General features: G+C 47.3%; 1 protein-coding gene across 8 annotated transcripts in view; it reads left to right on the top strand.

Annotated features, from left to right (window-relative positions):
- The window catches only part of DGKA (diacylglycerol kinase alpha), a 77,358-nt gene extending 58,976 nt beyond the window's left edge, over positions 1-18,382 (top strand). For all 8 annotated transcript variants that reach the window (XM_083598646.1, XM_083598642.1, XM_083598643.1 and 5 more), the window contains 20 exons: positions 103-183; positions 450-499; positions 1,540-1,614; positions 2,436-2,555; positions 3,308-3,425; positions 4,533-4,621; positions 5,356-5,475; positions 6,472-6,570; positions 7,613-7,705; positions 9,383-9,456; positions 10,063-10,137; positions 10,395-10,480; positions 10,702-10,791; positions 11,743-11,903; positions 12,306-12,370; positions 12,976-13,066; positions 14,789-14,987; positions 16,597-16,717; positions 16,962-17,022; positions 17,706-18,382. In XM_083598646.1, the coding sequence (XP_083454772.1) occupies positions 103-183; positions 450-499; positions 1,540-1,614; positions 2,436-2,555; positions 3,308-3,425; positions 4,533-4,621; positions 5,356-5,475; positions 6,472-6,570; positions 7,613-7,705; positions 9,383-9,456; positions 10,063-10,137; positions 10,395-10,480; positions 10,702-10,791; positions 11,743-11,903; positions 12,306-12,370; positions 12,976-13,066; positions 14,789-14,987; positions 16,597-16,717; positions 16,962-17,022; positions 17,706-17,804 (1,967 nt within the window). In that variant the 3' untranslated portion in view covers positions 17,805-18,382. The remainder of the gene's footprint in view (positions 1-102; positions 184-449; positions 500-1,539; positions 1,615-2,435; positions 2,556-3,307; positions 3,426-4,532; positions 4,622-5,355; positions 5,476-6,471; positions 6,571-7,612; positions 7,706-9,382; positions 9,457-10,062; positions 10,138-10,394; positions 10,481-10,701; positions 10,792-11,742; positions 11,904-12,305; positions 12,371-12,975; positions 13,067-14,788; positions 14,988-16,596; positions 16,718-16,961; positions 17,023-17,705) is intronic.
- Positions 18,383-19,831: the final 1,449 nt, after the last annotated feature.

Genomic DNA, 19,831 nt, shown 5'->3' with positions numbered 1-19,831 from the left:
AATGCAGTGCAATATCTAGCAGCCCCTAGGGTGGAGAATTATTGACAGATCGCTTGCCCCTAAATCCTTTCCTTTCTCTCCCTTCCCCCCCTCGCTTTGCAGCCAGTGGCTTTGTTTGCGTCAATGATGTCTCTTGTTACTTCTCTCTGCTGGAAGGTGGAAGGCCAGAAGACAAGCTGGAATGTGAGTAACTGAGAAAGGATCAAGAGAAGGATGGGGCAGCTGAGGACCCCAGTTCTTAGCCTCAGATATAGGGGTGGGTGGGTTTGGGGTAAACAAACACTAGTGGAAATCTGTCCCTGGCAGTTCTTGAGGGGGGAAAGGCTTGGTGAAGGGTTGGAAGGAAATGGGGTTTTTATGGAAGGTGTCTGAACCAGAAGGGAGATGGCAGATGTTTCTTTCCTTTGATCCTGAAGCTTCTAGTTCTGATCTTATTTCTCCTCCCACAGTCACCTTCAAGCTCTATGACAAAGATGGGAATGGCCTGCTTGACAGTTCAGTGAGTAGCATGAGATCTTCAGGAGCTAACTTTGGGCCTGTTGGCATTGGATATCCTCTCCCCATTCATTTCCTCTATTTCCCCATTCAGGCATTACAGGCTACGTACCCACACACCCGGCAACACGCATCTCCACCCACAAAGCTTTTGAAAATTTGCGCTTTTTGTAGCTGGGATGACCCAAGCTATTTCAGTGGCACCCTGACATGAGCCCCGACTGACTTCTACAGGGAAGTTCTCTCGCACAAGCTTCGTTTTAGTGAGGCTTGCTCAGGAGAACATCCTGGTACATTGTTCCCTGTTGTTCTGTCTCTCACACTCCTGCCTTTGATGGTGCCCAAAATATGTTGCCTGCCTTCCCTCATTTGTGGGAGCTCATTTCCCCCTTATAGCTTATCTCTGGTTTGCACTTATGTGGACTTTTGCCTTGGCGCAGAAACATTGCTGTTTGTTTTCCAGCATTCCACCTTTTCTGCTTTCTGTGGGAGACCTCCACATTACCACCAAGTTTGCAGCCTAGAGGGGCCCCATCCTGGCTATGATTCCAGCCCTTCTGGGTTTCTGCTATTTCATGGATGCCATATTTGGAAGAGGAAATTTGGGAGCAAAAGGGAGCAAATCTTTTTTTCATATTTTCTTTGCAATGCAGTGTGGTGGATGTGCCCTCCTGGCCCAGTCCAACTAATGTCAGAGACCAGAGCCATGCCATACGCACTTTTATGATTTGCTGTACAAGGTTGCCACTTTTTTTCCTGGCAGGGCTCCTATGCCTTTAACAGCTGCATGATAGGAAGAAAATCAGCAAGTCAAGTTTGCTGCATCTCCTGCTAGAACAAAGATAGCCATCCTATTTTGAGCAAGCTGAGATACGATGCTATCTTTGGCTTCTCCCAATCTGTGATACCTCTTGTCAACTGGTGTTTCTTAACTCCTGACTTTATCTCTCTAAATGCGCCCCAGTTTCTAACGTGCCTGGCCTTTTTTTATGTAAGCACCTGCCTTCACCTTTAATGTAGGTCTTAAACTATGTCCTTCTGTAGGAGGTGGACCGCATAATCACACAGATGATGCGTGTGGCTGAATATCTGGACTGGGATGTCACTGAGCTTAAGCCAGTAAGTGCAGAATACCCATACCTGATTTTCACTAGGCATATTTCCGTTCCATCACACACAACCCACACACATACTCACCTATGCTGGGAAGTGCTGGCTTTTGCAGTGTTTCTCAAACATGGGTCTCCAGCTATTTTTTTGGACTATAATTCCCATCATCCCTGACCACTGGTCTTGCTAGCTGGGGATGATGGGAGTTGTAGTCCAAAAACAACTGGAGACCCAGGTTTGGGAAACACTGTGAATTTTGCTGCCTCTTAGAATCTGAGGTTAATGGAGCACACAGAAAAGCTGGATAAGGTGTTGTCTTCAGCACAACACCAGCAAGGGGATGGAGCTCAAGCTGCGCAGTTATGGAGTAGAGTGTGTATTTAGTTGGAAGAGAAGACTCTGATGGTTAAATGAGCCAGGGCAGGCTAATGAGGTTCATATATAAAATCTAGATGGGAGTGTCCTCATAGAGTGACCTCTCCTTTCTGCTGGCTGGTTGTTGCTTTTTTGCAGGGAACAGTTTGATGAAGAATACAAGCTCTTGTTTCCCCGCCCCCCTTCTCTCCAAATAATCTTTGCAGTTACAAAGCTTTTGGGGTTTAAGATAGGAGGATGGAGGATGGATGCAGGGGGTGGGTGTAATTTACCATATGCTGCAAAAAGCGTTGGATTCTTGGATGCACATTTCGGGAAGAATGGCTTTGTCTCCTAGACGTGCCTCATAAAAAATGAGCTGGGGAACAAGGCATGGTGCGCATGTCGACCTGTGTCGAACGGACTTCAGCAAGCCCTCCCATGCCCTCTTCTTCTCCCATCTCTCGTCGGCACAGATCCTGCAGGAGATGATGCGAGAGATTGACTACGACGGCAGTGGCACAGTGTCTCTATCCGAGTGGCTCCGTGGCGGCGCCACCACCGTCCCCCTCCTGGTGCTACTTGGACTGGAGGCTGTAAGTGCACAGAGGGACAAGGGAGAAGGATGGGGAAGGGAGATGGGGACTGAGATAATAAGACAGGCAGACACACCTCTGCCCATCTGAGCCAGACTAAGGTGCTGTGGTCTGGGACAGGGGGGCATTCTGTGATCTCCTGAACAGGAAGCAGGAATGGTTTCTAGCCACATGTTAATATTACCTGGGGCTTCCTTGGAAACGAGCTTCAAGCTGCCACCCTGTTTGATGGATAAGTCACAAGCTGGCTTTATTAAGACTGGAGCAAAAGCAAAACGGCTGTTCCACTGTGTTGATTTGAAGCAGTTGCTGCACTGTTGGACTCCAACTCCCATCAGCCTCCGGCTAGCATGGCCAGTGTTTAAGGGGGGATGGGAGTTGCAGTCCAGCAACACCTGACACACCACAGAATAGCCACCCCTGCTCCATGTGGTGCTTTTCTCCATCATGGGGGCTTCTTGGAGGAGAGTCCTCCCTTCCTAAAATATTTATTAAAAATGGATATTTTTACTCTTGTATTAGTTCATTCCAAGGGGCCAAAGTTATAGGTCCATACATGCACATTTTGAAGGTCATATTATCCATCCCGCCCCAAAAATATGCCAACCTTTGTCCAAAATTCTGACCCGCCTAGAACCCATTCCCTCCCATGAGCCCTGACATCTCTCTTCCCCTCCCATTCACAAAACTATCACGCACGACAACAAAAGCCAGCTTCTGCCCTCACTGCCTACTTTCCTCCATTGCTGCAGACCATGAAGGACGATGGGCAGCACCTCTGGCGCCTGAAGCACTTCAACCGGCCCGTTTACTGCAACGTGTGTGAGACGCTTCTGCTGGGGCTGCGCAAGCAGGGGCTGCGCTGCACTTGTGAGTGGCTCCCTTTGTCTTTGGGGTGAAGGTGGTCATCTCCTCCTTTCATCCAGTAGGGGCTTCTCTAGTATTTGCCCACCCTTCTGTGGAATAAGCGCCCTGCGAATGTTGCGTTTGTGAACCAGGGGACCTGGGGGAGGGAGAGTCCTCCAAACGCTGCCATATTTGAATCATCTTCAGGAAGAACTAACAAAAAAATGAGCTTCCAGCAGCGTGGCCTGTACCACTGAGCAGAGGGCGGAGGGGTGTTTTAATTTTCCCTATTGGGTGAAACTGCCTAGATCAGAAATTTCTTGTGGCCTCTGGAGATGCAACAGGATTGCCCTTGAAAGCCATGCACACCAGCACCTTTGCTCTGGAAGCCCCTGCAATTCCGTTCTTCTCCCAGCCACAGCTGTCAACGTTTCCCTTTTTTTTTAAGGGAAATTCCCTTATTCTGAATAGGATTCCTTGCAAGAAAAGGGAATAGTTGACAGCTATGCTCTCAACATCTTTGCAGGTACTTCCTCTCCTATTAAAACAAAAACAGCAGCAATCCAACAACTTTTCTAGAAGCTTGCCTTTTAAAAGAAAATAAAGCTGGGATTTCCATGAGCTGCCCAATAGTTGTTTGCTGCTTTTATAAACCTGGAAGCTCCTTTAAAACATGGTTTGCAATGTGGCATGTACATGAGGTGAGGGGGTTTGCTATTCAACGAGCATTTCTCATCACTAATTTTGTCACAAACAGTATCCAGCAGGGGCGAATAATGCATTGCCCTTGGAGAGATTTGCATGATGCCCAGGCACGGAGCGCTGCAGTTTCGGTAGTCAGAAAACGCGACATCTGTTCAACAATTGGTTGTGCTCTGTGTGAAACAAAAACTTATTGGATCCCTTAGCCTCTCATGCTCTCCTCTTGGAGTGGCTCTGTGCTTGCAGGATGCTGATCGAAGGATCAGGAAGCAGGGAGAGCGGAAGGAAATGAGAGGCCTGAATCTGGGCGGCATTAGCTGGTGATGGGGTGGGGATTTCATGGGGCAGTCTGTAACTGGAGTGGCATATTCAGTCCCTAGTTGCTCGCATGTCAACAAATCCATCCTTCTCCTTCTTTTTTGCCCACAGTCTGCAAGTACACAGTGCATGAGCGCTGTGCCCGCAAAGCCCCACTGAGCTGTATCAGCACCTATGCCAAGAGCCGTCGTGACACCAGTGTGAGTACCGTGGGCAAAGGAGGGGAGGGCATTGCATCCATAAAGCAGCCTTTGGCTCATCTGGCTGCATTATTGCCTAGGGTTTTTTTCAGGCTTCCCCTGTCTCCTCCTTCTCTTCCCCCACCGTGTATCCTCAGCCTCCCTCCTTTCTGTCATGATCTCCTGTCCAAGCAAGGGAACAGATTGTCTCATTCTATAGTTCCCTCCACTGACTCTCATTCCTTCCCTTTAGGAACTCTCAGGATCCATTTTTCTAAGGATTTGTGGGGTGCTCCCCATCTTCTCTTCTCCTGGATGTGGAATTATCTTCTCCTGTCCCCAGACCACATCTCTAGGAACTATTTCTTCCCTTCAGATCTCTTAATTCATTCATGACCTCCACATCTCCTTGGCAGCGTCATCGCACCTCACAGTTCCAAAATCATTAGCCAAGTAAATAGCGAATGCCCAGCTAATTATAAACACTGTAGTTCTTTGCTCTTGCCCAGTTTAATTACATCAGTCCTCTTAACCATCAGGAAATAGCATGCAAGAGCAGGGAGAGGATGTCCTGGACAAAGGACTCTAGAGCTTTGGCTCCCATTCTCCCCTTCCTGTTTCAGTCTTTTTAGATCTATCTTGTCTCCAGGGAGTCAGGGCTAGAACTTGAGAGCTGTGGGTTCTGATTCTGCTGATCTAGCCCGGTGGTCCCCGTCCCTCCACTTTTATGCGCCCGTCGCTCTTTCCACTTGCAGGCACAAGCCCACATCTGGGTAAGAGGCGGCTGTGACGGCAGCAAGTGCGACCGGTGTCAGAAGAAGATCAAGAGTTTTCAGAGCCTGACGGGAATGCACTGTGCCTGGTGCCATCAGAAGGTGAGCTCATACCCCCCAATTTTCCCTGATTGGAGGCATAGGTGCCATAAGTCAGGAACGGCTCTTCATTAAGGGCCTGCTTCTCAGTTATCGGTCCACTTGCATTTCAAACTCCAGCTTTCCCTTCCCTCATTTGGGAGATCATGATGCATTTCCATATTCACTGTGGAGAGCCCTCTCAGCACTCATTGCTTCGTTAGTTGCGGTGCAGGGTGGTGGGAGAAGCAGCAGCAGCCGGGATGCAACCAATGGTCCCATCCCATGTGCCAGAATGGCTGTGAGAAGCGAGACTGTGTCTGATCACAGAGTGGCCCCTTCCAGGTGTTCCTGTTACCTTGTAGGAAGGAGTCCTCCATTGCAGTCCGGCTTGCCAAGCATCAGAACACGGGAAGCTGCCATGTATTGAGTCAGACCATTCATCGGTTTTAACTCAGTGTTGCCTAAGCACTGTTAGGCAGTGGCTCTCCAGGGCTTTTGGCAGGGGGCATTCCCAGCCCTACCTGGAGAGGCTGTGGGGATTGAACCTGCAGGTGCTCTACAACTAAGCTAAGACTGTTCCCTGCATAAGCACAGCAAGATCTGCAAAGGGCAGCAGAGGATTGGTGGAGTAGAGGACTTGTGGGGAGGAGGAGCATTTCTCGAGGGAGCCTGTGAAAAGGTGGGAGGTGAAAGCAACAACGGAGGTGGAGGACTGTCCTGTGGCCTAATAAAGCCTGACTGGTTTATGCCTTCCTGGCATAGCGTGCCATGTTATATGTATAGATATTCTGCTAAGTGATTTTTGTGTGTGTTTTATATGTAGGCAGAACTCTCATTTCATCAGTTAAAAGCGATCATCATTTTTGTCTTGCTTCATGGTTCAGAGAGCAAAATCACAAATGCTGTTCTTGAACTGGTGTTCTAGGTAAAAGGAAGAGATTGCATTCGAGGCTTTTGCATTTTGCAGGTCGGAACTCAGAATAAACTTTTGTGTGTGTGTGTAAAATCTCTCTCTAGATCCATGACGAGTGCATGTCTCTCATGCCTTCAGCTTGTGATTGCGGGGTCCTCAGAGATCATATCCTGCCACCTTCAGCAATCTACCCTGTTGTGCTGGTGAGTGGCTTATTGAAACACATGGATTATACACAAAATGTTTGCACATGTGTACACTCCCCCACAACACCTATGCACAGAATAATAGAGTTGGAATCACAGCTGTCAAGGTGGACACAAATGACAGGAAAGAGAGTTCTCTTCTGAAGCCCATTGATGCAGCCTGCTCACTATTGTTTTTAAAAGATTTGGAGGCAGTGCGAGGGAGCAGTCACTGCCCATAATGTACGTTGTTTCTTGTGTCCTACCATAGTATCTGATCAAGCAGTTTCATAAGTTCTCATTCTGCTTCCAGCTAAAGCACTAAAGCACACCCTTAGAAATCATTGCGGCTGCAATAGATTGTGTTTATATCTGGGTGCAAGTCCTATTGTTGAGAATGCCCATTCTGCATACAGCATTTCTTCTTCAGCCCCTAAGCACTGAAGTAATTTTGGAACTATTTTTTTTTAAGGTTTTTAAATATGTATATTTCTATGTATGCTTAGTATGTGAAAGGGTACCCAATCACATGGGCGGGGTACAAATAAATAACAACAACAACAACAATAATCGTAATAAGTAGTAGTAGTATTACGTAAAGGTGTGGGGTTCAGAGAAAACATTAACTCTGCCCCTCTGCAATGCTCTGTGTATTTAGGATGATTTTTAAAGTTTGCCTCAGGAGTGAAATTGACTAGACCAAAAGCTGCTGTTGATACGGTCCAGTTTAAGACAAGATGGCATAATTTCAGCACTGAAGTAAAGTGCATATCACCACATTTCTGGCACGTGCATATAATCCTCAGAATCTGCTTTTGCTCTGGAGATAGTACAGGAGAATGCAGACAGGGAGCACATTAAGTAGGTGTTGAAGGAAGAGGAGGAGCAAGCTGCAGGTCTTAGAAATGTACCCATCCTCTTGGTGCTTGCTTGCTTGCTTGTTTGTTTGTGCTGAGCCTTCCTCCAGCATTTGACCCCAATGGTTTTCATCCCAGCAACAGCCTTAGAGCTGCTGTGGTGCTACTTCCCCTGCTGATTCTTGCCCCTTTCTGTGTCCCAGGAGCGACAGAACAGTCAGAAGAACGGAGTCTGTGGGACCCCTTCAGAAGAGCCAGCTCAGCCCTTCACCACCCCTGAGGGACAGGCACTGCGGGTGAGCCTGGGGAAACTGGAAGGAGGGTGTTGCCAGGTCCCCACTTACTGTTGATGCCCTGTTGGCACTGAGGTCCTGTGCTAGTCTGAGCAATGCCTTCCGTATTCATGTTAGTTACAAATAACCCAGGAAGTTGGCAGGAGAGGGAGGTTAGTTAATACTTAAAACATCCCTTGCCCTCGAGCTGAAGCACATTGAAGTCCCTCTCGTGCTGTTTGTGCCATGTGTGAAATTTGGTAATACCAGTGAGAGAATATACAGTGGTACCTCGGGTTAAGTACTTAATTCGTTCCGGAGGTCCGTTCTTAACCTGAAACTGTTCTTAACCTGAAGCACCACTTTAGCTAATGGGGCCTCCCGCTGCCGCCGCGCCGCCGGAGCACAATTTCTGTTCTCATCCTGAAGCAAAGTTCTTAACCTAAGGTACTATTTCTGGGTTAGCGGAGTCTGTAACCTGAAGCGTATGTAACCTGAGGTACCACTGTAATCTGTTCTCCCCACACATAAACTGTACAGGTTCCAATTTCTGCTATGATTCTTTGTACCTTGTTATAACCTATCCACAAAAGATTTGAGTACAGTAAATCCTCTCTTATTTGTCTATAATCATCATTAATCTGGGTTAGCGGAGTTTGTAACCTGAAGCGTCTGTAACCCGAGGTACCACTGTACTGAATATACGGTCCGGTCAGTGCAGGGTTTTAGGGTTTGTTTTTTTTAACACAGCTTAAGCTCAAACTGCTTTTGAACCATGCATGGAGGTCACCCACTCAAATCCTCAGCAGCTGCTGTTTGCTGAAGCAGAAGACTTGCTGGGTCAGAGGCTCAATTGCATTGTAACCCTAAACTAGTTCTGACTGCTGTGGCTTTCCTCCAGGGACTCTGGGTATGATTGCTTAGTGCAGGGTGCTGCAGAATAATTGCGAACGATCCCTAGACCCTTCAGGATTATAAAACACAAAAAACAAAACCACCCCAATATATTAGGGGATAGGAAGAACAACTATGACAGTTTAAGCTGGTTTAAAATTGCCATGTGTGTACAGGCCCACGGTGAACCCAAGAGCTGTATGTATGGCTCTCCATAGACCTCTCTGGAAACCACGCTCATAGCAAAGGGAAGAGGTGGGTGGTTAGGGGTGATTTCAACTGTAAAGCTAAAGGACCCCTGACAGTTAAGTCCAGTTGTGACCTACTCTGGGGTTGCGGCGCTCATCTCATTTTACTGGCCAAGGGAGCCGACGTTTGTCCGCAGACAGTTTTTCTGGGTCATGTGGCCAGCATGACTAAGCCACTTCTGGCAAAACCAGAGCATCACATGGAAACACCGTTTACCTTCCCACTGGAGCGGTACCTATTTATCTACTTGCACTGGTGTGCTTTCGAACTGCTAGGTTGGCAGGAGCTGGGACCGAGCAATGGGAGATCACCCCGTCATGGGGATTTGAACTGCTGAGCTTCTGATCGGCAAGCCCTAGGCTTAGTGGTTTAGACCACAGCGCCACCCGCATCCCATCAATTTCAGCTGTACCCAGCCACATCTACATGCCTGTTTCTCCATCCCTTCCTGTGCTGCTGAACCTACAGTGCTGTTTGCTTGTTAGCAGGAGTGGAAAAGCGAAATTGATCATTGGCCAAGCTGCTCTCCAAAAACCCTTTCCATCCGTCTTTCTGCAGATCATCCCGGTGCCTGACACTCACCCCTTGCTTGTCTTTGTCAATCCCAAGAGTGGTGGGAAGCAGGGAGAGAGGTGAGAGGGGAATGGGGTCTGAAGCATAAAGGTGGTGGGGCAGGGGAGGTTAGAATCATAGAACTGTAGAGCTGGAATGGGATTCCAAGGACCATCAAGTCCAACCCCTGCAATGCAGGAATCCTGTCCACACCCATCCCTGGGTAGACACGAACCACCAACCTTCTGATTAAGAGCCAGATGCACTGACACATTGTACCACACCATTCTTTTTTCTAGGATGTGTGTCTTACGGTCCATATCAGTTTTGCTTTTGGGTGGTTAGATGCAGTTTATTTTTTATGAGTTTTTTGTCTGAGGTTCTATAGACAATCCCAGCAGAATATATCTCTTACAACATGGAAACTCCCCCGCCCACTTCTAATTGCCAGAAAAACTCTGGGTAATCACTTATACAATTCGCATTTGGCAAGGCTACCAGGAGCTTGTTAAAATTGCTTGGGGCTCCAGATCTGGTCAGTGGGACACTAGCTGACCATCCCTTAATCTACGAGACCCCATCATTTGCAAACATGTCCCACAAACTTGGTTTCTCCTGCAAAGCATATTACAAACTTGACTAAGGTGGTTTCTGATTGGCTATCTTTCCCCCCATCTTGTTGGCAGGGTGCTGCGGAAATTTCAATACCTCCTCAATCCACGGCAGGTCTACAATTTACTGAAGGGGGGCCCCGGACCTGGGTGAGTTGCTGTGACCTTCAGTCTATGTCAGTTGTGTCTTCCTGTTGTGACAGTAGTTGCCCACATTTCACATCTCTTGAAGGATAAGGCAGGTTGCTGGTGGGAAGTGGTGTGTGTGTGTGTGTGTGTGTGTGTGTGTGTACCAGCACAGCTGGAGGAATTTTGTGCTCTATCTCTAGGTGGCTTGTGATCAGGACTGAGAGGCAGCTATGGAACCTGTGGCTAAAACTTAATTGTATGCACCTTTTTTGTTCCAGGCTGAACTTCTTCCGGGATGTGCCAGATTTCCGTATCCTGGTTTGCGGTGGTGACGGCACAGTCGGATGGATCTTGGATGCCATTGGTAGGTCTTTGAGACACTTTAAAGGTTTTCCTTTTCCACAGTCTGGTGTGGATAAAGATCCAATCCAAAACCTCCGTTTTTGTGTCAACACGATAACTGCTAGTTGCTTTAAAAGGGCCAATGATGTACCCATCATCCTAACAACTGGGGTTGTCTGCTAGCGTCGCTAATGTTGCCACTCCATGTTATAAAGAAAAGATCGGTTTTCATTCTCTTTTTAGACAAAGCCAACCTACCAAGTCGGCCTCCCGTGGCTGTGTTGCCCCTGGGAACTGGCAATGATCTGGCCCGCTGCCTTCGCTGGGGAGGAGGTGAGTAACACCAGTTGGTCTCCATCTCATGCTGCTAATCACCTGGAATCAGACCAGGTGACCCACTAGAGACTATATTGTTTCCTTGTCCCAGCTAAGACCATTTAGCCATGTAGGTTTCTCCCACAGCCCTGAATTTGACCAGTGGGTCCATTAATAACAGCAAGGAAGGTGCCCTGATGTCAGGCAGGTTAGCTGAACAAGTGAGTGTACAGAGTCTCCTGATATTTCTCCTGGGGTTTTAGACCCTGGGTATGAATCTTGTGCTGTGCAATTTCTCTTACGTTCTCTTTCTTTCTTTCTTTCTTTCTTTCTCCCTCTCTGTCTCCCTCTCCCCCTCCCCCTCTCTCTTTGTCTCTTTCAAAAGCAAAACCTCCGCCTCTGCAGTTTTGTGTTGAAAACATTCAGTACATAGTTGATATAGCAATAACTCATAAACAGTAATGTGATGCCATATAGTTCTTCCCCTGGGGCTAGGACAACCTGGGTTCAGATTCCTGCCCGGCCACAAAGTCATTTGCGTTGTCTACCTCACATGGTTGTTGTGAGGATCACCCCATGTACCTTACCCTGAACTCCAGCATATGACTGGAAAGCTAAGCACAGCAGCATGTATAAAATAAAGCTGCATTTTATAAAAAGCCTCTGACAGATCTTGGCTCCATAACAAAAGTGCTTTCTGTTGTGGCTTAATCTTTCCCTTAAATAGTAGCAACCCAAACATTCTAGCATGGGAATTAGTCCTAGTACTGGAGAAAGGAAAGCACTGGAAAAGCAGCTTGAGGTTGCCTGGTTTCGTGCTCCTCTCATCTTGATTTGATTACTAGACTAAGACTGTTTGGCCAAGGTGGGGGAGTGGAGCTTATTACCAGAGTTCACACTTACAGCATTTTAAAAGTCACAAGCCTACTCCCTCCCTCCTCAGTCTCTAATGCATAAATTTCTGCCCAGGTTATGACGGCGAGAACCTAGTGAAGATCCTTAAAGACATTGAGGCAAGCAGCATCCTGCAGATGGATCGCTGGTCAGTCCAGGTGACGCCCGACAACCCTGATGAGAAAGGGGACCCCGTCCCCTACGAGATCATCAACAACTATTTCTCCATTGGGGTAGTAAGTATGAAAGGGGCAAGTGAAAATACCAAGGAGTGGCACTGAAGGACAGCCCTCCTCTTCAAGCCTGTGGAGGGTGCATATTCTCTCTCTACTACGGGAGGTTTTGCGGTCTTCTGAGCTGTTGCTATACTGGTGCCACTGAAGTCAGTGGCAGGAGACTGCAGAGAAGGGGGCAGGAGGTTTCAAGCAAGAGGGATACAGGACATAGCAGAAAGTTGAGAAGGACTGGAAGCGGGGGATGGAGAGGGGACTCTGGGGAGCTGAAAGGTGGCAGGCGGTGGGAGGGTACTTTGGAAGAAGCTGTGTGGGACATCTCCTCCCATCACATTGTTCCCTCTCCACCTCCATGACGCCCCCTCTTATTTCTGACTCTGTCTTTCTCACCCACCCTTTCTCCAGGATGCCTCCATTGCCCACCGATTCCATGTCATGAGGGAGAAATACCCGGAGAAATTTAACAGCAGGTTAGCGCAGTACGGTTGGGGAGCACCTTCCCTTGGGCGCTGTATCTACCCAGAATCCTCTGCTCCAGAATCATGGCTGTCTTCCCCTGTGTAGCCAGTCCGATCTGGCACTTGAGTCTCCTTATTCATGCATAGGAACCTCTGCCTGTGGGGAGGAAGGGGCTTTTTGGTCCCTGGCCTCCTTGGCACACTGTCGGTGCTTTTCCGTCTCTCCCTGGGAAGCATCTGTGGGTGGTATGGGGCTGCCATGTGGCCGAGAAAGCAGTTGGTTCTAAGGAGAAGGTGGTTTGGGCCATGGAGTAGTTGGGTAGTAAAAGAGGATGCTCTTGAGAGGGGCAGTCTAGGCTGGCAACATTGGTAATCGTTGGTAATATGGTGCCCTGAGCAAGGTCAAAATTTGGCAGCCCCAAATGATCTTCTCCGTTATGGATCTTCTCAGTTTTGCTCCCGTGCGGGGGAACCACCTGCACCGCCCTAAATCTGATGCTGCTGGCAAGTCCTGCAGGTGGATGTGTTTGGCTGAGGCCTTCCTGGGAGAAACTGAACCCAGCCACATGCTTTTCGTTTTTTTTTTTTGTTTCGCACCCCCTTTTCCCCTGAACCAGGATGAAGAACAAGCTCTGGTATTTTGAGTTTGCTACATCGGAGACCATCTTTGCCACATGCAAAAAGCTCAAGGAGTGCCTGTCTGTCGAGGTGAGGTTCCCCCTTGTGGCGCTCAAGTCGAACAGCTGTGCTGCAACTGTGAAAGATGAGAGTTGCCTTTTCTGTCCTTTGCAATGATCTCTGCTGCAGATTACTGGTGAATCAGAACAAACGTCAGTCCGCCAAAAAAAAACGATCGACGTTTGTTATGATTCGGCAGTAAGCCACAAGTTTTCCCAGGTAAACCTCTCAGACTTGTGTCTAGAAATCATGGAACAAAGGGGAGTGTGGATGAACCCTAAGGTTAAGTCAGACTCCAAGAGATACTTGGTATTCTTGTGAACACCAGGACTTAGGAACAACGTTGTCTCTGAGCATGGGTGCACTCGTCACTGAGTTGCCAGAAGCAGCTTGGGACCCGCTACACATTTGACATTCGGACTTCTGCATTGGACGAGGGGGACTGCCAAGCAGGCTTGAGCTACAGCACTTTTCATTTTAAAAATAAGCACCACCACTTCTCCCTCTGTCACCTTTCCATGGGCCTTTTGAGAATTCGTCTTGATTTGCTCAGTTGCACTGCTTACCAAGCATTTGTTCTGATTTGCTTGATTGGTCATGATCCCACACTTTTTGGTGCATTTACCAGCCACGTTTTGGTGCATTTTCTAATAAAACAAAGTCCTTTTAAAAAAAAGACGTTTTGTTGCACCATTATCACTTTAATTCCTTTTCATTGTGCAAACCTCAATTTATGATATGTGACTGAATCTCTCCTGGAAAATACTGACAGTCTGAAAGTGACCCATGGAAAAAAACTACTCTTCTCTTGATAGCTTCATAATGTTGTTGTTGTTGTTTTTCTCTCTACCCTATTATCTGCTGGTCAAGGCTGGATCTAGAACTTAACCCTTACCTCAGTGCTGTAGGGGTGGCATTTAAAGGGACATTGCTTGAACAACTTGTGGGTTGGGGCAGCTGGCTAAAATGTTTTAAACAGTTTTAATTTGGGTTCCTCTGTTTTGTTTTCATTGGGTTGGGGTTGGTGGTTGTTTTAATGTTGGTATAACTGTAAAATTATTATTATTAGTTTCTATTGATTTATTGGTTTATTTATAGTTGGTATAAGACATTATTTTTAAAAATCTTTTATGTTATATTGTGTTTTTATATATGCTATAAGCAACCCAGAGTGGCTGGAGAAACCCAGCCGGATGGGTGGTATATTATTATTATTATTATTATTATTATTATTATTATTATTATTAATAATAATAATAATAATATAAATGTCAGTTATCTCTCTTGATGAGCGATTGTAAGCAAGAGAGAGGAAATTTTAAATATGATGTGGCATCCTTCTCTATTGAATTCATTTTATTTTATAGGGGTTGTGTCATATGATTTATGATTCATGCTTTTACTCTGCCAACTGCTTTGATATTTCTATGATATTTTTATAAAAAATAAAATGAAGAATAGATATAAATAAATATATTTATAAATATATATACAAGTTTCTCTAAGTGGTAAATTAGTTATTGGATTATGATATTTATAATATTGGTATTTGTAGCTGTGTCCCTCTCTCTCACACACACACACACATATATATATGAGAAATTATATGAATGTATATGCATTTGCTATGTTTTTGCAGTTACTGCATCCTCTACATCAAATAATAAAGAACACACACTAGATCTATATCCATATATCTATATCTATGAGTGATGCTAACTTTCCCCCCCACATTCCTTTCCCCACCCCAAGTGCTGTGGGCAGCCTATTGACCTCAGCGGAGCACTTTCCGGAGTAGCAGTCCTCAACATTCCCAGCATGCACGGCGGCTCCAACCTCTGGGGTGAGACCAAAAGACCTTTGGGGGAGGCGGCGGCACGAAGCACAGCAGGGGGAGCCGCACAGCCCCAGGTCATCAGTGATGCCGAAACTCTGAAGAACTGTGTACAAGGTGAGCTGAGGAAGAAGGGGCAGCAGCTGGGCTCAGGTGGGTTGGGCTACTTTAGGCAGCAGCGGATGTGGAAAGTGAGAGCAGATGTGAATTGTTGTGACCATGAATGAGGAATGGAGTGATGCTGCACAGGTGGCAGGCAGGCATGTGATATTGCTGACACTCCTGAGAACATCGCACAGGGTCAGACCAATATTTATGTCTGCAACTACGGCGGCAAGGTTACTGATTGCCAAAAAAATGGAAACACAGCAGCATCCCGACTAAAACAGACTGGTTATCTAAAGTGATGGAATACTTCCATGTTGCCGAACTAACAGGGAGTATAAGAGGAGATACGGTACAAAAAGTGAATAAGGAGTGGGCTATCTTTAAGGAATACATCAAAAATTATGTGGAAAAAGTAGAATTTCTGACAGATACTGAGTGAATCCAGAAAATGGAAAGCAGAGTAAAGTTAAGATAGAAGGAGAGATTAAATAAATAATGAAATGCGTTTAAGCTAGTTGGAAAAATAAAGTAGCGTAACAAGAACGGCTGGAAGTCAAGTCACTTGGTGGGTGTCCGTGTGGGGTAGGTGTGTAGGTATATTGATATGTATAGTATAAGTAGGTATTATATAGAGTAATGTAGGTATGTTTTATGTTATGAAAATAAGGTAGTGTGTTGTGTACATGTATTGTGTAAATGTATATATATGTGTTTTATATGTTAATAAAATAAAATAAAATAATTTTTTAAAGAGAGAACACCACACAGGGAGGGTTTGGCTAGGGAAAGCAGTTGTAAGTCCAGCTCCGAGGGCCTTCTAGCGGTTCCCTTCCTGCGAGAAGTGAAGTTACAGGGAACCAGGCAGAAGGCCTTCTTGGTAGTGGCGCCTGCCCTGTGGAACACCCTCCCACCAGATGTCAAGGAAGCAAAGAACTACACAACTTTTAAAGACTTAGGCTGCCCTGTTTCGGGAAGCAGTAGTAGCAGTAGTAGAAGTAATAATAATAAATTTATTATTTATACCCTGCCCATCTGGCCGGGCCTCCCCAGCCACCCTGGGCGGCTCCCAACAGTAAAACATTGAACATTAAAAACTTCCCTAAACAGGGCTGCCTTCAGATGTCTTCTAAAAGTCAGATAGTTGTTTATTTCCTTGACATCCACAGGGCGGGCGCCACTACCGAGAAGGCCCTCTGCCTGGTTCCCTGTAACTTTGCTTCTCGCAGTGAGGGAACCGCCAGAAGGCCCTTGGCGCTGGACCTCAGTGTCCGGGCAGAACGATAGGGGTGGAGATGCTCCTTCAGGTATACTGGGCTGAGGCTGTTTAGGGCTTTCAAGGTCAGCACCAGCACTTTGAATTGTGCTTGGAAACGTACTGGGAGTCAATGTAGGTCTTTCAGGACTGGTGTTATGTGGTCTCGGTGGCCACTCCATATTTAATGTTTGATGTCTTAGCTTTTTATATGTGGTGGAAGCTGCCCAAAGCGGCTGGGTAAAACCCAGCCAGATGGGTGGGGTATAAATAATAAAGTTGTTGTTGTTGTCGTAAGTAGATATGGGCAAAACTTCCAATATTCTCCTCTTCTCCTCCTCCTCCCCCTTGCTATTTCTCACCTAGACCTAAGTGACCGGCGGATGGAGGTGGTGGGCCTGGAAGGCGTCTTAGAGATGGGACAGATTTACACGGGACTGAAGAGCGCGGGCAAACGCCTGGCCAAGTGCTCCGAGATCACACTGCGGTGAGTTAGGCGATTGGTTTGCGACGGGGCTTCTCCTCCTTCTCTTGCAGTTGCCATTGTGACCCTCACATGTCCTAAGTGAAAGAAAGATATTGTTGCAAAGCCCACTTGTAAATTCTTAGTAGTATAGGCTGGCTGAAGCAGAAAATCCGTTAAGAGAAGCAGCCACTCACCTGCAGAAGTCTGTGTCTCATGTTTCCATGTTAGCATCTGCTCACCATTCCCTCTCTGTGTGCTTTTGCAGAACCTTCAAGCATCTCCCCATGCAGATTGATGGAGAGCCCTGGATGCAAGCCCCATGCACGGTAAGCACCTAGTACAGGGCTGGGGAACTGGATTCCCCACCCCCATGGACCACATTTGTCCAGTGGACCTGTCAGTCACCTGATGCAAGCATGATGTTAGGAGAAGCATTTCCCTTTGCTGTCTGATGGAGGTCAAGCTGCGCTGCTAAGATGGATGCCTCTCGCCAGTCCCACTGGGGGTTACAGTCAGCACAGATCAGCTCATTGGCTCTGATTGCAACCCTTGCTTTTGGCAGGGATCAGCTGCACTCAGGAGTTCCAATCGCAATGGCACCAAATTTTTACAAGCCCCACTCACCAAGGACTATTTGCGAGCACCCTTTAAGGCTACCAATGGTTCCTTTACCTGCCCACGCCTGACATCACAGGTGGGCGTGCTTTGGGGGAAGCAGCTTTGTGGGTCGAATCAGGACCCCTTTCTGAAGCTGCCCAGTCAGGGCAGATCACGCCAGCGTAAGGCAAATCCCAAAGCTGCTGTACATTAGTTCCTGAGATGCGGAGCCTGTTGGGTTATGGGACCTGAGATGCTTTGTACTTCTTTCACTGATATGGATGCTATGTTTTGCTGGGTCGAAAAAGGGACGCAGCCATTGCTTTGCTCTACCATTGCAGGGGCAATGTTAATGGCATGTTAATAGAGTCCTTCTTAAGTGTTGCCGCACCCTGTTTTCCTGTGTTTCCAGATCAAAATAACCCACAAGAACCAAGCCCCAATGCTCATCGCTCCACCTCCCCGATCCTCCAGCTTTTTCGGCTTGAAGAAGGGACCGCAGGAGCCCTAAAAGAAAAAGTGCTTCTGGGTCTATCAGAAGCCACGGTGATGCAGCTGGAGGCCTGTTGTCGGGATGCCCAATGCTCTTGCACCATGGGGGAAAGTCCTGCTCTCTGTCACCACCACCAAACACAAACAGTTGAACAAGGTTTTTTGCCGCCTGGTACGTGGCAAAGCGGGTGGGCAGCTGCAGCCACAGCGCCTTTGCTTCTGCCACACAGATCGACGTTGCCAATTCCTTGAACCGGGGTGGGAGAGCCATTGCAATACCCCTTCCATCGGGTGTTGTCCCTTGTGGGCTGCCTGCCTGTGCCGGTGCCCTTACCCCAAATTGTGTGGGTGCCAAATCCTCCTTCACTGACCACTCAAAAGGCCCTGTAAATTGTCTGCTCTTGCCCTTCCGGTTCTGTTCCTTGTAGGTTGTTACCCCTTGCACTCGAGGTTACTACTGAAAGACTGTGGCGGCACCGGCTCGCCTTTCCCGCCCCTCCCCTCCGCCCCCCTTTTATTTATTGCAACTCCATTCCAAGTCCTCCACTTAGCATTCTCAGAAGTGCCTCAGCGTAGTAATAAAGAGTTGGGCTTGGATGGTGGTGGTTGTCCTGTTGTAGCTGGTTTTTTTGGTTACGGGCAGACATGAAAGCCTGGGACATCGTGGAGCCACCGAATTTAAAATGGTTCTGTGTTGGCTATTTCCCAAAAGATGAGATGTGCCGTGGCTTACTTTGGAGGTTTGGGAAAGGGGGGGGTGGAGTATGTGTGTTTGCGCACATGTGAAAGTACCCGATGTTACTGCTTCTGTGGTACCAGCCCGGATCATGCAGTGGTAGCTTTTAAAAACCTGTTGGGAAGAAAGGACGGAAAACTGGGCTCTGTTAGGAATGTGGCTCTTAGAAGACCTGCTGCTCCTTCTCTCTCGCTTGTTAGGAAGACCTGCTGCTCCTCCTCTGTCTCCTAAGAGTCAGTGGAGTGGTGAAATTAACTAGATGGCGTTTGCTAGCACTTCTCGAACATACTAGCCTGTTGTTGGGTTTTTCTTTTTCTTTGTTAAATGGATAGAAGAGGACAAGTATGGATGTGCAGCCGTTCTTTCACATAACAGGAACAAGCAGCCCTGCCTCTTCCATCAGCCAGGAAGCCCCACAGCACACTCTGCAGAACAATCCCCCCATAAATCTGAGATCCCATCGCCCTTCTTTGTCTTGGGCCCCATCCTGGCATTGCTCTGCCACATGCTTTCACCCAAGTGTGTGCTGCAGATCTTCCTATCTTGCTCATTCCACAGCAGCCTGCTGTCACTCTCTTATCTCCTTCAGGGCAGAAACCTCTCTTTGGGAGAGCTGTACTTTATAAAACCTGTTCCTCGAGAGCCAGGCCTTCCTACTCTCCAGCTTCTCTAACTGCCCTGACAAGCTGCTGCTGCTGCTGCTGCTGCTTCCTCCCCATTGCTCTAGTGTACCCTGTGGCCACCAGTGACAGCTATGGTATGCTCACCAGGTACATGACATGTACAGCATCATGCAAGGGAATGTGGTTAACTAGGAGCCCATCTATGCAGAGGGACCATATCACTTCAGGCAGTAAATGAGGTGTTGTTTTTGCAGCCTCTCCTTACTTAAAAGGCTTGCAGCATATACAAAACTGGCACACAATGAAGAAAGCTATTTTAAATCTTCTTTGATACATTAGTTTGCTGTGTAGATACAGGGAAAGGTGAGAGAGCGAGAGAGAGAGCACGATATCTGGTTTTCAACATTGCAATATACTGGTATATCACAATGTCTGAAATAAGGGTGAAATAAGGGTATGACTTCATGGGTTTTTCCCCACGTTGTGTTTTTTGCACAGCACACACACATACCATGACTCACAATATATATTGCCAGGTTAAAAATTATGTAACTAATATCACAATATGGACTTTAAACCAGTTTTGGATGATATATCACCCAGCCCTATACCTCATTCAACTTAGCGTCCAAGAGTGGCTTCACAGCCGGCATATTGGTAGACATTAGGGGCAGCTGGTGCTTGGGG

This window comes from Podarcis filfolensis, assembly GCF_964270895.1.
Source record: "Podarcis filfolensis genome assembly, chromosome: 2".
In the NCBI taxonomy this organism is placed as follows: domain Eukaryota; kingdom Metazoa; phylum Chordata; class Lepidosauria; order Squamata; family Lacertidae; genus Podarcis; species Podarcis filfolensis.
Note: the sequence above shows the minus strand (reverse complement) of the source record. Positions and strands in the feature narration are given on the sequence as shown.